Source organism: Oryx dammah, unplaced genomic scaffold (genome assembly GCF_014754425.2).
Source record: "Oryx dammah isolate SB20612 unplaced genomic scaffold, SCBI_Odam_1.1 HiC_scaffold_26, whole genome shotgun sequence".
NCBI classification, from domain to species: Eukaryota; Metazoa; Chordata; class Mammalia; order Artiodactyla; family Bovidae; genus Oryx; species Oryx dammah.
Genome location: NW_024070210.1, coordinates 80,854,813 through 80,871,149, shown reverse-complemented (window position 1 = coordinate 80,871,149; position 16,337 = coordinate 80,854,813). Strand labels below are relative to the sequence as shown.

Sequence of the window (16,337 nt, the reverse complement as noted above, 5' to 3'; positions counted from 1 at the left end):
TCTTCCAAGATCAGATCCCTGTCTAATCTTGCCTTTATCATGATCTCAGCAACGAGTATGCAGAACAAGTGGCAGGGTCTCCGGAACTGACAGTGCTTAAGTGACAAAGATGAAGGTGAGGAAGACAGTGATGGGGATGATAGGGGTCAGAGGTGCCAAGAGGGTACACAGTGGCATTTGAAAAAGGCCCCACTCTGGGCTCCTCTGGTGGCTCAGACAGTAAGGAATCTGCCTGCAATGCAGGAGACCCAGGTTTGATCCCTGGGTTGGGAAGATCCCCTGGAGAAGGAATGGCTACCCACTCCAGTTTTCTTACGTGGAGAATTCCATGAACAGAGGAGCCTGGCAGGCTACAGTCCATGGGGTCACAAGAGTCAGACACGACTGAGCAGCTGAGCATGCACACACTGAGCAGACGCAGCCCACAAGGAACTTCCCTTTGCAGGGAGGAAAAAGGTGCTTTTCCTTCACGTGGCACAGACTCACGTATCCTCACAAGAGAGTGTGGTGGTGGTGATAGTGGCAGTGTGCCCCATATTGGCTGAAGGGTGCAGGTGCTAGGAGCTCCAGTAGGGGTGGGTAGTGAGAGTTTTGGCTGTGTGAGGGGTACCGTGGAGGGCTCTCACGCACTAAGCTAGGGGCACCAACATGCAAAGTCTGAGCTTTCTGCAAAGAGCTGGGGAGGCACTTCCATTCAGTCTAAGAGGAGTCCCCAGATAGTGGACCCTCACCCCTCCCCTAACACTGCACAACACCCAGGTGTGGTTCCTGAGAGCAAGGCTGAACGTTGCTGGGAGAGGTTGCTAAACACTCATGTGTCCCCACTGTGAGCTGGGGCCACAGGCCACCTGCAAGTCAGCTGCACTGTGCAAATATTTGTCTTGCTCTTTATACCTCATTAAAACCCCCTTTTATGATGTTAGTTCTGACTCCAGGGGTTGAGTATCTTCATTTTGAGTGCCCCACAAGGCTTGCCAGGCAGGTGGCCTGGGCAGTCCCCTCTCCAAGCCTAGCATGGCACTCAAGGGATGCGCCTACTCCTGCTCCCTTCTGCATCTTCTGGACCACAGGGCAGCATGTGTCTCCCACCACCTCCCACAGTGGACAAGTGCCTTCTCTACTCTGAGCCTCAGTTTCCTCATGCCAGCTCCCAGGGCTGTCTTGGGGATCAGCTGGCACACAGGAGGTACTCAGCACATGGTAGTTCCTTTCCTTCTGTCTTTTTCCCAGCCCTCAAAACAAAGAGCTGATTTCCTCAGTCCTAGGGAGAGACCAGAAAGTGGAGTTTCTGCCAAGGCCTCTAGGTTGAGTTTCCTCCCAAGACTCATTTCCTCCTAGGGAAGAGGAAAAACCTTCTCCTTGTGTCTCTGGAACAAGTGACCACATTAAGGACAGCAGTCCAGGGCTGGAGAGAGTGGTTGATGGTGTGTTTCCTGGGTACCAAATGGAAGTGGCTGAGCTGAGCGTCATGCTAGGTCCCTTCCTTGGGCCTGTAGAGAGGACCCATTCCCACCTCCCAGGACCATGCCTCTGGGTCATCCTGAACTCCCAATTCTGAGAGAGGTAGAAAAATTGAGCCCCCAAAGGAGAAGAAACTTATCAGGGTTTACACAGCCGCCCCAGCCTGACCTTCTGCCTCCAGCCCTCCCACCACTCCAAGATGCTGCCGAGGGAAAGAAGAGGCTTCTGGGATGGGTCACTGGGGTGCTGGGCCCTGCAGGGGAACATCTGAAGGGGGGTAACCATGGTTTCTAACAATAGCCTCCGTGCCTATAACAAGCTCTCACCTCAGAGGGAGGGAAGAGGCTTGGCTGGGAGAGGTTTGGGAGGAGGATGCTGACCTAGATCACCCAGGATGGAGGCAGAGGCTGGCATCCTCTGAGACAATCGCCTACGCCTGCCAAGCCCCTCCACCTGCCCTGACTCCTAAGAGCGGCTACACTAACATTCAGGACCTCTGGATTGGAGGTTGGGCTGGGCTGGGCCAGGCTGGGAAGGGATCTGAAGGCTGAGGGTCGGGAACCCAGCCTCTCAGCAGCTTTTCCCTCCCCACAGGAGGCCAACTCCCCAGCCCCCACCCAGGGCCAGGACCATGTCCTCAGGACGACCAGCCAACATGATCCTTGCCGAGGAAGGTTAGAGGGGGACTGAGGCCCAGCCTCCGAGAACATCAGAGCACATGTGACAGGTGGGGAAACTGAAGCCCAAAGAAGGGAAGAGATTCGTGTGAGTTACAGTCCGAGGAGGAGACAGAGCCGAGTCTTCCCTGTGAAATAAATCCTTCCTCAGTTGAGCCTGAGACTGGAGGCCTCAGAGGGTCTCCCTGCGGCTTCCTCCCAGCCAAAGTGAAACTGGGAAAAGCCCCAGGACGTGGGTAGGCTACTGAGAATCTGGAATCAGGGCTCCCGGGGCCAGCTGGGAAACCCCAATCCAATCCCAGGGGTTCAGTGGGAGCCCTTGGCTAGACAGTATGCCCGGCAGCCACCAACTCAAAGTAATTTCCTTCCCAGCTGTCGGCAAGATAAGAGTGTGTGCGTGGACGGGCAGGGGGAGGGAGTCTTCCATCTGGCCTCCCAGGATCTCCCTTCCTGCCCATGAGAGGGGGTAACATTGTCCAGTTCCAGCCCCGACCTGGGGCCTTTGTCCAAGGTGAGAGCCTGCCTGGCCAGTTTTGAGTAGCCCAGAGGGGAAACAGGCCAGAGGGGTGGTGGGGACAGTGAAAGGTGTGCTTAGGGCCCATCCATGGGCCCAACCTGCCCACCCACTGGCAACTCAGCTAGCTCTCCCCAGAATACATGGTCCCCAGGACCCAGGCATACATGAGGAGCAAGGTTCGCCCCCAGAGGTCTGGGGCCTGGAGACATGCACTGATGTCAGAGAAGGGAAAGAGCGACGCCTCTGCTTTATTTTTCCCCATATTCCACAACATGTGGAATCTTAGTTCCCTGACCAGGGGTCAAACCACATCCGCTACATCTCTGCACTGGGAGTGTAGGATTTTAACTACTGAGCCGCCAGGGAAGTCCTGACTCCTCTGCTTTTAATCCGCAGACTAGCGGTAATTTCAAGACACACAGAACTTCTGGGGTTTCTTGGGGACTGAGGGGTTCCACATGGTTCTGAATTTCCACCTGGGACAGAAACCAAGAGACAAGCCCATCAGGGCATTCCAGGAGGCTCACCTCCATCTTCCCTCGGCAGCCACTCAGAGCTGCCCTGGCCACCACTACCCTGACCCCCACAGGCACTGTCCCCTCTTAGCCCTGAGTTCAGACCCGTGTGCTAAGCCCTCTCTGCACCATGTCCCCCAAGTTCCTCAAACCCAAACTGTCCCAAAGAACTCACCCCATGCTCCTCCCCTCCACTGCCTGCCTCCCCAGTCTGAGCGGGGAGTCTCTCCCAACAGAGGGAGTGGTGACAGACCCAGTCAGCCTCCTTTCAGGCTACCTGAGAACTTGGGAAGGGCAGGAAACCAGAGTCGTGAGACCTGGGTCAAAATCCTGCCAATGGGGCGGCTGCTGACCCCTTCACCCTCAGTTTCCTCTGACAAATATGGATAATAAATCCCACCCTGTTGACCTTGTCAGCCAGGTGTGAGGAACCAATGAAACCATGGACAGAAAGTATTTGAGAAGAGTAAACACCCCATAGAAGCAGGAGAGTTACAAGAAAATTGAGTGGGGAGGGGCTTTATTAAACAGTTCTCTGCACCTGGCTTCACACCAATGGTTTTGCAAACATTATCTCTTTTAATCCTCACAACAATCCACTGAGGAAGGTATGACTTACTCCCACTTTGCAGAGACTGAGGCTTGGGGGTAAGGTTGCCTCTCAGTCAGTCAGCCAGGATTTTAACTGAGGTCTCACATGTGTCATCCTAACCCCCAAGACCACATGTGTTTCAGCACGCTCTGCAGGGACGTGGACCACACTGCTGGGAGCCAAAAGCGCTAGCTGGACCTGATCCTGCTCTGCTAGAGGTCTGCTGTGTGACCTTGGACAAGCCATTGCTCCTTCTATCAGCAGAAATTATGCACATTTTTCAGCCCAAAGAGAATTCCTGTCATGAAGGGATTCTGCCAGGCTGGTGTAGGCACTCCTGCAGCACGGGTGTTCATGACACCTCTGACCTCAATCTGCCAGTGCCCTGACCATCAGCCATGGGCGCTGCTGCCCAGGGCCCAGGCTTCTGCAGGGAGTGGGCAGGGGTGGGGCTTGCTGTCCTGCGCGTGGCACTTCCATCCAATCACGCAGAAGTTCCAAAGACCAGGAGGCTAGCAGTGAGTCATGGCAAGACCTGGCCCTCTGCAGATGCTTCCCCAGGTAGGGGCCCACGCTGGACCCTGAGCCTGGTACCTCCAGGCTGGCCTGCCTGCTGCTGCCAGCCTATAGTCCTCTCTTGCTCCCACAGATGGCTGCATTCAGCCCACAGATGAGTTAGGTTTGTTCGGAATGGTTTAGGCCACTTCGTTCTTTTACAATTTTTATTTCGTTTCTATAGCCAGTGCTCTTCCCAGGGCCCCTAGCATCCCTTTACAGTTTGTGCTCACATGTCTCCAGAAAAGCGCCAGGCTTGCATTCCCTACAGCCAGCACTCAAAGTTCCTTATCAGAGGGCTGGCTACAGGAAACCACTTTGCCTGCTAGCGCTGAGGGCTGTCAGTGCCCTGAACCTGTGACTGGCCGGTGAAGGGATAGGAAATGTCCAGCTCCTCTGCCCTGACTGGGACAGTTCCCAGGGGTGCTGCTGCTGCTGCTGTTGTCCAGTCACTAAGGCACACTGATTCTGTGACCCCACGGACTGCAGCACGCCAGGCTTCCCTGTCCTTCATCATCTCCCAAGTTTGCTCAAATTCATGTCCACCGAGTCGATGATGCCATCCAACCCTCTTGTCCTCTGCCACCGCTTCTGCTGCCTTCAAGTTGAGGTCTTGAGGGGTGCTGTGTCCTGTCACAGAGTGTCCCCTGAGACTGAGCTTGGTGTCAGCCTTGTTTGGCTTCCTTCTTTCCTTTCTATTCCTTTCCTTCCTTCCCCTGTCCCTCTTCTCCAATCTCTTACCAGATTTTCCTAGAAAACACTTTCTCCCCACCCAAAAAAAAAAAAAAAAAAAAAAATCACCTTATACAAATCCTCACCTGAGGGTCTGCACCAGAAGAGCCCAATCTAAGATAGTTGTCAACAAAATTTGCACAAAAATCCCCATTTCTGCTTCTTATGATAGCTCTAGAAACCCGGGCCCATACCATTTGGCTGCAGTGGCCAGAGATGAGCAGAAGTGCCTGATACAGATGGAAGATATGTTCTCCAGTTTTCCCCACTCCACCACACTCCCTATTGTCCTTCAAATGGCCATTTTCATATGCTCTGCCAGGCTTATGAGTTTTCAGACCCCACAATAAAGTGCAGTGATTAACAATGCAAGCTATGGAGTCCAGGTTCACCAATTAATAATTCTGTGACACTATATAAATCCCTTCATAAACCCTTATCTAAATCCCTTCATCTTTCTCTATTTCCTCATGTGAAAAATGAGTACTTACATGTACCTATTTGGTACCTTCCATCTAGTCAAGGCTATGGTTTTTCCAGTAGTCATGTATGGATGTGAGAGTTGGACTGTGAAGAAAGCTGACCGCCGAAGAATGGATGCTTTTGAACTGTGGTGCTGGAGAAGACTCTTTTGAGAGTCCCGTGGACTACAAGGAGATCCAATCAGTCCATTCTAAAGGAGATCAGTCCTGGGTGTTCTTTGGAAGGAATGATGCTAAAGCTGAAACTCCAGTACTTTGGCCACCTCATGCGAAGAGTTGACTCTTTGGAAAAGACTCTGATGCTGGGAGGGATTAGGGGCAGGACAAGGGGACGACAGAGGATGAGATGGCTGGATGGCATCACCGACTTGATGGACGTGAGTCTGAGTGAACTCTGGGAGTTGGTGATGGACAGGGAGGCCTGGCGTGCTGCAATTCATGGGGTCGCAAAGAGTCGGACACGACTAAGCGACTGAACTGAACTGATGCTTGTTAGAAACTTAAATGGGATACTGCCTGTAAAGTGATTTGTGTAGTGTCTAGCACATGGTAAGAAGTTAAGAAATTACTAATATTTGTCCTCTTGGAGGAGATGTGCCTACTACAATCCGACAGCCCACATCCAACTATCTGCTGATCCCTCACTCCCCTCAGGGCAGGGAGGTACCCCTTCCCTGAAGAGGTTGGGATCTGAACACTCACCTCTTCCCACTGGTGAATATATCGAATGAGGCGGGAGAGACGCAAGAGGCGTAGGAGGCTGAGGATCTTGGTGAAACGGACAATGCGCAGGGCCCGGGCAGTCTTGTAGACCTCCGAGTCGATGCGTGTCTCCACAATGAGGAAGATGTAGTCCACAGGGATGGAGGAGATGAAATCCACCACGAACCAGCTCTTTAGGTACTTCATCTTAATCCGCTGCGGGTCGAGGATGATCTCTGTGTTGTCCTCCACCACGATCCCTGTGCGGAAGTTGAGGACCAAGTCGATGAGGAAGAACGTGTCCGACACCACGTTGAAGACAATCCATGGTGTGGTGTTCTCATCCTTGAAGAAGGTGATGCCCACGGGAATGATGATCAGGTTTCCTACCATCAGCAGCAGCATGGTCAGGTCCCAGTAAAATCTGCCCAGAGACACACCAGTCAGTCATAGGAGGGGAGAGAGAATGAATGACAGACCCCAAAAGAAAGCTCAAAGACAGCAAGGTGGAGAGAGAAGTCTTGAGAGCTTCCAAACTCCTGCAGGAGATAGGTGCATGGGTACCAGGGCAACATGTAGTGACTGGCATAGAGAGAGGCTCTTACTTAGTCATCCTTAGGGATGCTTTCTGCCTGCCTCTCCATGAACTCCCTGATGACAAGCCTCCTACTCCAATCCCTATACCCCAGTGAGAGGCTGAGAAGCAAACTAAATGACATCCAGAGAGAGGTGAGAGGCTGTTTTAGCAGCAGAAGGAGTTCACCCCGCACCACCCCCAGGCTCAGGCCAGGCTGCTCCATCCTCCCTGATGGTCAACTGTGGCTTGAGACAGGCTGGCAGTCAGACATGCCACAGACTGTTACCAGAGAACAGGAGAGGACCAGACACACAGCGGGAGTCTGGGAGCCTGTGGGCGTGGGATCCAGTCCCAGCCCTGTCACTAACACTGTGCGACATCAGGCTGGTGCCCTCCCCACTCTGGGCCTGAGTTTCCCCACTCTGCCATGAGGGGTGGAGTCTGCACACTCAGTCCTCTAATTCTGATCTGGCCTTCTCCCACACTGGCTCTCGGGGTTGGCGCGAGGGGACAGGTCTCCCTTTAGTCTATTCCTTACAGTCAGAAAATCTCTGACATCTCTCTCCCCTAGAGGTTTGCTTTTAACACAGTGGTCGGGAAGGTCAGTGATATCTTCAAACGCAGGCAGGGTTGTTTTTTTTTAAACATATTTCAACAATTTCATTTTTTCCAACAAATGATTTATACTTAGCAAAGTAGATATTTTTCATGTTCAAGTACACATTTAAATAAACACAGATTACACAATCAATATATTAATCACAATAAACTATTACAAATGTTTTCTCATTTTTTTCTTAAAAAGTTCCCTTTAAACATTATTTGGTAGAAGGTACATACATTGTTTCAGTTTACTGGAAGTTTTTATGATGAAAACCTTTTTTAAACTTTTATGAGAGTTGATGTTTGTTCGTTTCAGGTGTACAGCAAAGTGCTAGGCAGTGTTAATGGGGGGTTTCAGGTACTACTCAACGCAATGGAATGACACCAGTGGGGGCTTCCAGCATCACTTCTCCCAAGGCCTCAAAGCAACTGCTAATACTTCCTGGGGGAGGTGGGGAGGGTGAAGCCTCTGAAAGGTTAAGTAATATGAGGAGGTAAAAACTAACTCACAGGTCTCCTACCTGGCCCAAAAAGGGCCCCTATCAAGTATGAAGACAGCACAGGTAAGCATAGACCCTATGTCTAGAGGCATGACCAGGCACTCTGCCCAAGATCCAGCCACTCCAGAGCTGGCCCTAAAACAAAAAACTTGCACTGCAGAGCTTTACTCTCTGCTAGTAATTTAGACAGTTACACAATGACAGATAAAGGTATTATGTTGGGCAGACACAGCCTATCTTCTCCCAAGAAAAATAACAGTTCAGCCATCTTTAATTCTCTACTGCAGGGAAGCCAGGAGGAAGAGAGTGGAGACAGAAAGACAAACTGTGCTCGAGTCTTCAGAGAGTCCCACCATAAAACCAAAGTGCCCCTGCCTAATGAGGTCAAAGTTTGAAAAGAAATTACTTCACAGCAACTTGTTTTCTTTGTCAGACTCAAAATGGTGCTATGAGTCAAGAAGAGGGCAGAGCCTGCTTCCGGAAAGGAGGGTGAGACAGCCATCCCACTCACACAGCCCAGGTGAGTGCGACTTCCCAAAAGACAGCTTCTGGCCGCTCCTTTGAAAGCCACGTTTTTCAGAGGCTCAAGATAAGACTTCAAGTCAGAGCTTCACTGGGCTAAGGCTTTTCATTCTAAGTCTGGTGCCCAGAGGTCAGCTTTATCTCCTTCCCTGTCCCACAGCCCACCATCCTTTCATCAGCCCCACTCCCCTTAGGCCGTCTGGGAAAACCCACCCCAGCCTTCACACCCACTACACAGCACACGGTGCATCCTGCTAATGACTCGTGGGCCCTGCAAGAGTGGTTTCAGCTTCTATGCTGCTCTCAAGCTGTGTACATGCTTCACTCAGCCTCGTGAACTCATTCAAAAACAGCTGCTGACAACTCATTAGTGCCATACACAGGTATTCCCTTTCACATAGCCAATGTGCAAACACCCCGATATACACATGGTCATTGTTCCTTTCACTTAATCTCTTGGGAAAAACAAAACAAAAAATTGTGACATAGAGGCCATGGAGGGCCCTGTGGCCCTCTGTACATAAAGCTAATAATATACCCAGACTGGAAGAGTTTCTAAAATTAACAGAGCGGGTGCAAGGCGGCTGGGAATGCTGACTTGGGTAGGCCTGCCACTCCAGCGGTTTCTACACTCTCCAAGCTCTAGTTCTCTCAATTACAGCCCAAATTTGAGGCAGTAATTAACAGGAGAATGTTTGCATTTAGTGATCTTCATAAAACCAAATTACACGAGGCAAAAACACCCATTTCCTTGCATTCTGACTAATTGTTTCAATCATGAGTTTCCAGATGCTAAGGGATATTTCTGGAGCCTGATCTGGGCTGGGGTCGGAATACTAGAGCACGTCTTCCCACACACCACTGCTCTGGAGCATCAAAGAGAAATTCAAAGGGCAGCATAATGTGGTAAGAAGAAAGAAGTCCAGGCTCTTAGGCCAACCAACTTGAACTTGATTCCTGGTTCCATTATTTACTAGTATGTCATTTAATCTCTCTAAGCCTAAGTTTCCTCATCTGCTCCATGAGGATGATATTAATGAACTACTGGAACTTTTTAAAAAGTGAAATGAATTGATATTTGCAAAATGCTCTGACCTATGCCTAGCCCATATTTTTAAATGAGTAAATAAGTAATTCAAATCAACAGGAAAGAGGTGAGGGAGGCAGGTGAAATCTTCCAGGGAAGAGTCAAAGCAAAGCATCTACTGGGGTGGTGGAAGGGAACTTACAATGGTTCAAGTAGCCAGTGGTGGAAGGCAAGGCCCAAAATATTCCCTGGACAACTAGATGGCAGAATCTATTTATCCCAGCAGAGAGATGCCCTGATCTCAGGGAGCTCATGTCCAATCAGAGGACAAGGTTTAAACAGAAGATAAGTTGGGCAATGATGTAAGAAACCATCTCAGGCAGCCCAGGCATCTGAAAAGGTGGGCTCCTGGGGGCCTAGACAGATGAGGTCATAAAGTGCTCCTGGAAGAGGTAATCGGAGCTGGGCTTTGGGAGCTGACCTTGGCCATGTACACCATGTTCCTTACTCTTTGCCAGACGATTGCACAGATTTCTGAAGGCTGGGCCGGGTGTGAGGAAAAAAAAAAAAAAAATTGATGTTCAGCACCACGGACAGCTCCCGGTGTGCCTGCCAGCCCAACCGCACTGGTCCAGCCAGGGGAAGTTGGCAACAGCCTCCACGCCTCTCTGGCCCCTCTTCTCCTTCAGTCCTAGTGATCAGAAGCATCTCAAATGATTCCTTAATGCCCCTGTGCATTTTCACTGGGGACTCCTTGGTGACTGAAAACACTCTATTCAAAAAGACCCCAAAACTTGTATATCAAATACTTGCTAATATTTGGTGCTTTCAATGCATTACTTCATTTATTACTCACACCAGGACTAACGTGGCTGCTATTTGTATTTTATAGATGATGACACTGAGAGTCAGAGAGCAGTATCAGCCCAAGTCCTCACAGCTAGGAAGGAGCAAACCCCAAATGCAGAGAGGTCAGTGGAACTCCTGTCAGATCTCTTGGGAGTTTAGGCACCTCAGTAGAATGCGGGGAGGTGGACAAACCTTTCTGGCATCTTTGCATCACACTGGGGAGGTAAGCCGGCCACAGCAGGTGAGCCCCCACCCCAGAGACAAAAGGGTTGCAAAGAGGTTTCAAGGGGACTTATCCTCCTGATGTCAGGCCTCCTGAGGTACTTCCTGGATGAGCAAACCAACACAACTTTCGAGTATTAAAAGCACCCCAGTCATCAGCAGCCAGTAGGGCATAGTTGTACCCAACCTGTAAAAAGGAAAACTGAGGTCCACAAAGGAAGGAATAGTAACATTCCAAAGCCTCAAGCTGTATGCCCAATGCTCCCCTGCCCACTCCCACTGGCTGTAGAATCATTCATGAATAAATCCCACAACCCAGACATCCATGGTGGCGGGTGGCAGGCCCTGGCAGGGAAGCAAAGGATAGCCAGACTCGGGCATGCTGGAGTTGGCACAAAGCTGAATTAGAAGACTTGGTCTCCCCAAAGCCAGACGACCTTCCCCATCCCAGTGTTCTCTAAGAAGAGGAAGTCCGAGCCAGCAAGGGAGGGGATGGCCTGTGGGTCGGCTTTGGTGGAGTGGAGTGGTGGCGGGGGAGGGCACATGCAGAAGGAAGGGGGTGGCACAAAGCCCAACAGCCCCCTCTACTGATACCTGGAACAGTTCACAGTCTGAGAGGAAGGTTATGGCCTCAGGGGAGCTGAGGGAAGAGAAGACAGGAGGCTCCTGACCCTGAACTCAGAAACTCAAGGGCCAGACCAAGGGCCCTCTTCTTGCCTGGAGGTGGAAGAGGATGTGAAGAGTGATAAAACAGAGGCAGAAGTGGAGGTCCCAGAGCAGGGATGACCTACTTTAGTTTCCTCTTGTCCACACCTGCCCATGCTTGCCTCTGAGCACATATGCTTTCTCAAACACACACACATGAAAACATTTTTGTACACACGCTCTCTTTGTACCACTGTTCATAGGGAACAATGGGATGGGGAGGGTCTTCTGGAAATTTTGCCTTTGTACTCATATCCATTTTCACACATACATATTCTTGCACATCCATTTGCACACATTTTGACACAAATGGTAGCCACTGGGGATCCTGTCGGCTGCAAGGAAGAGAATGTTAGGTTTTTGCCTGCTAAGATCTTTTCCATCTTCAACATTCATCTGAAGTGCTACCACTTCTGAGCCTCCTCAACCTCTCACTGGAGCCCAGCCTAAGGACTGGCCCTGGATCTCCTAGAATGCTGTGGGTTTCTTGAGTGCAAGGGCCTTGTCTCAGACATGCTTGTGCCCCTGCAGGGCTGGCAGCAGCAGGGGGAGGTGTTCCCGTGCTTTTTCTCGGATAAGCAGCACAACAACAGCTCCATCTTGTACCCCTCCCCCACCCCCCACGCAGACGGCTCCTGCTCAGACACCACTCCTAGCACCAGACTGCATTCCTGCCTGCCACCTGGAGGGCCTGCTGGCTCCTCCACCCAACAAGTCCAAGGCTGAGCTCAGCATCTTCCTTCTCAAAGCTGAAGGGCACAGTCAGCATTTCAATCACCTGGGCTGGAAACCCCACAGCCACCCTCAGCTGCTTTCTCTGTCCTCCCACCTGCCCCTGCAGGTCCCTCTAGCAGTAACCAAGTCTTGTCTGGCCCCTTCAATGACAGCTCTGAATCTGTCCCCAAAGATCTGTCCTAGATCAGTTCCTCACTACTCCTCACCCAGACTTTGTGCCTGCCACCCACCTGGTCCCCCGCCTCCTCCTTCTTTCCCTCCATGTCACATGCTCTCTGGATTATCTGGCCAAACATTATGATTATGTCACTCCATGCTTGAACTCCACTTTGGAGACCCCAATGGCTATAGAGGAAGGTTCAAGCTCCTAGATCCACGCCCCTGACTCCTCTTCCTTCTTCTCCCTTCCACTTCGTTCACAGGAGCCGACTGGACACCCAACTTTTGGCCTCACATCTGTCCACCTCTTGGTTCCTCCTTCTGAGAACTGCCCCTACCTCTTGAACCCCCAGCTTTTGAAGTCCCTTCTCTCATCCAAAAGGAGGCAGTTCAACTGCCTCCTCCTCCACGAACTTCACCTGACTGCGCAGTGTGTCTGCAGTAGCAGTCGTCACATTCTGCCCGTTTCAGCAGGTACCACCTAAAACTCTCCTTCCAGCCCCAAAACAAAGAAGCCAGGCATCTTCATGTCCAAGAACTAGATGGGAGCTAAGAGCTTCCCCCTCCATTCTAGGCCCAGCACAGATAACTGCACAAGCTGACCATGAAGCTGATGAGAATGCAGGACAGCCATCAACAACTTACTATTTGCCAGGTACTCATCTGAGACCCTTATATAGACTATCTCATCTAATCCTATGAAGTAGATACTATGAATATGCCCATTTTACAGTTGAGATAACTGAGGCTCAAGAAGTTGGGAAATTTGCTGTATATGGTAGATCAGGATTTCACACCCAAATAGCTTGACTCCAGAGACCCACTTCTTATCACTCTATACAAATATAAACCCACTTGACAGTATTTTCTCTTTCCTAAACTCTGTGCCTCCTCCTATTCCCTCTCCCTCCCAAACCTGTCCCCTGTGCTCTCTTCCACGGTACCTTCATTCTCAACTTCTTCATCCTCTAACCCACCTGCTTTTTCCCTTAACTGAACTTTAGTTGTGTCCTAAGGACGTCACTCTCCCAAACCCCACAGACCTCAAGGTTAGGGTGGAGTGAGCAGCTTAGTCCATGCTAATGCCTCTTCCTGCCAGTGGTAGGAATGTCTACAAGATCCTTTGAGCATCCTGTCATTTGCTGGCCTTCTTTACAGCACCCACTCGCCACTCTCGGGGACTGTGGTAAGGCTGGCACCTGGTTCACAATCTTCTATTCCATTGTGAATCCTGCCTTCATCCTAGGTGACTTCTACTCCCCCTCATCAACCCAGCAACAACACCCAGCCTCCCACTGGCTTGAAGCCCTGCCTCTAAAGTCTTCACTCCAGTCCCTTCCAACAGCACATCCTGGACCGGGTCACTGTCTGCAGTTGGTCCATCTTTAATCCCAGATAAGTAGTGCTCTCTCCCACCCTAACCTCCTTTTCTGCCAGTTCTCTTATCCAATCATGCTAAGTCTGTTTTTTGGTGTCCCAGGAGCCTACAGTCACTGGCCCTCTAATTATCCTATGAGAACCCTCCTGCCTCCCCCCATTCCCCCCACACATAGTGGTTCTGCTCATCAACCTCTCTTGCCTCGTCCTCTGGGTCCGACTTCACTAGATCATAACTGTAATTCACAGCCATCATCAGCTCTTTCCCTGTTTCCATGGAGGGGGGTGGGCTGTACAGAAAACCTCACAACCTCAGACCAGTCCTACTGAATACCAAGTGCCTTAGCTCCTTGTGTCACTATTTCCTCATCAGTGTTTCTGTACTCAGCAGGGTCCTCACCTCTGCCAGCCCATCCTCCAGGAGACCCTAACAGCCTTTCCCACCCATTTCCCACAGCGGCTTTTCCAAATTATCTCCTCTCTCCTCAAAGCTCTGAAAGCACCACTTTCCCCCTCCCTCCCAGCAGATAACAGCGCTTCTTCACAGAGGAAACAGAAGCCCGCAGAATGCCCCCTTCTCTTCCTGCCATCAAACTACTCCTTGCTTGCCTCCCTCCCCGCTTTCCCCTTCCCCAATCACAAGGGATCAGTCGATGACTCTACTATCTGCTCTCTCAACACTGTTCCCTTTTTCCTTCCCAGGAACATTACAGGTTATCCTCTCTCTCGCCCATATCTTCAGTCCCTTCTGATCAGCTTTTAAGATCTTGCACTTAATAAAATCACTCCTGAACCCCGACTGTCTTATCTTTTCTCCCCTCAGAACCAAGCTTCCTGAAAGACGTGTGGCCATCCCCACTCTCTCACTTCCGCGCCCATTTCCCCAGCACGCCTCTCAGTCCTGCAGCAACACTGCCGAGGCACACGTCCTGCTGCCAAATCCCACAATTTCCAGTCCATTCCATCTTGACCTCTGCATCATCAGACACTGTGCACCATTTCCGCTGAGACACTCTGCTCCACTGGCTCTTCTCTGTTCTCTCTGGTTCTCCTTTCCCTCCCGTTGCAGGAGCTCCTCTTTCCCTCCGTGACCTTTAAATGTTTTTGTTCCTTGGGGCCCCCACCTCCTCTCCCTCTTTACACTCTCCTGGGGTGACCTCACCAACTCCCAAGCTCTCAAAATTATTCGGCTGGCTTCCAAACCAGACCTCTCTCTCCTGAGCCCCACAGCCATGTGCTCTCTTGCTGACTATACATCTACGCCCGGATGTCCGATGGGAACTTCATTCTTGGCAGAGCCAGATATAACTTAGCAGCTACCCCCCACAAACTTGTGCTCCCAGCATGTGATACTGCCATTCATCCAGACACTTAGCCTGGAAACCTGGGAACTATCCTTGACTCTCCCATCTTGCTTACCTTCCAACACTCAATCACGTGGGATCCAGCACGGCTCAGCAACCCGCCAGCTGGCCCACTTCAGCATCTTCTTACCTGGGCTCCTGCGTCTCCCAGGACCCCACAGACCTCAGGGTCTGCGTCCTCTCCATGCGTTGCCAAGCTCAAAGTCCTTCCAAGCTCCCAGTTAAAACCTAAGTTCCTCGCTGTCATTTGGGGGCACTTCCTGATCTGACTCAGCCTCCTCCAGCCCTGTACGGGGTGTTCTGCTCCAGACACACTCAGCAGCTTTCAGTGTCCCAGGCACCCAGGACTTTTCTTCTCCTCTAGGCTTTCCTACATATTGTTCTATACCTGGAGATACCCTCCCCAGCCTTGCCCACTCCAGGCCACTTGGTTCAGAGGAGCTGTCATTTTTCCTGGGAGGCTTTTTTTGTCTCCCAGGAAATCTGGCAAGGTACCCCTTGGAAAGACTGAAGGTAGGAGGAGAAGGGGACGACAGAGGATGAGATGTTTGGATGGCATCACCAACTTGATGAACATAAGTTTGAGCAAGCTCTGAGAGTTGGTGATGGACAGGGAAGCCTGGCGTGCTGCAGTCCATGGGGTCGCAGAGTTGAAAACCACTGAACGACTGAACTGAACTGAGCAGTTTGTCACACTAGGATGTAATTGTAGTCACTTGACTCTCTGAACTTAGTGCAGTTCCTTTTATGAGGTAGGTCCAAAAAAAGCCTGGGAATGGGTGGATGAGTGATAAATGAATGACTGAATGAGTCCCTTGGGAGCCAGAGGCTGAGTGGCAGGAGGCCCGGCAGAAGCTACACAAAATGGGCAGCCCTCTGAGACCCCGACTCCTTCCCACGAAGCTTTCACAGGCCTCCCAAGAGCAGGGAGGAACTTTCCCCATGCAAACCGCCCTCCCCTCCGCCACCCCGCCAAGACCTGAAGACTCCCAACAACATCCACTAGCAAACGGCTCCCACCTAGTGAAGATGATGGCAGAAAAGTAGCAGAGGAGGAGTGGGAGCTGGGGTGGGGGAAGGTAGATGAACAAGAGACGGGCCAGCAGAACGTGGGGTCGGGGTTCTGACACAGAGGGATGACAGGGGCTGGTGGGGGGTGACTGAGGCTAAAGATGTCAACCAAGGCCATGACTGTGTTTCCAGCCTGACCAGCACAAGCCTGGAAAGACAGAACACACCAAGCCCGCTCCTTTCAGGCACGCCCCCTCCTTTCAGGCACGCCCCCTCCTTTCAGGCACGCCCCCTCCTTTCAGGCACGCCCCCTCCTTTCAGGCACGCCCCCTCCTTTCAGGCACGCCCCCTCCTTTCAGGCACGCCCCCTCCTTTCAGGCACGCCCCCTCCTTTCAGGCACGCCCCCTCCTTTCAGGCACGCCCCCTCCTTTCAGGCACGCCCCCTCCTTTCA

The 16,337-nt window shown here is 51.4% G+C and overlaps 1 protein-coding gene across 1 annotated transcript in view; it reads right to left on the bottom strand.

The window, feature by feature from the left end:
• HCN4 (hyperpolarization activated cyclic nucleotide gated potassium channel 4) overlaps nucleotides 1–16,337 on the bottom strand; it is a 44,427-nt gene that overhangs the window by 13,196 nt on the left and 14,894 nt on the right. The window contains exon 2 of the mRNA XM_040227382.1: nucleotides 6,234–6,657. Coding sequence (XP_040083316.1) covers nucleotides 6,234–6,657 — 424 coding nt within the window. The remainder of the gene's footprint in view (nucleotides 1–6,233; nucleotides 6,658–16,337) is intronic.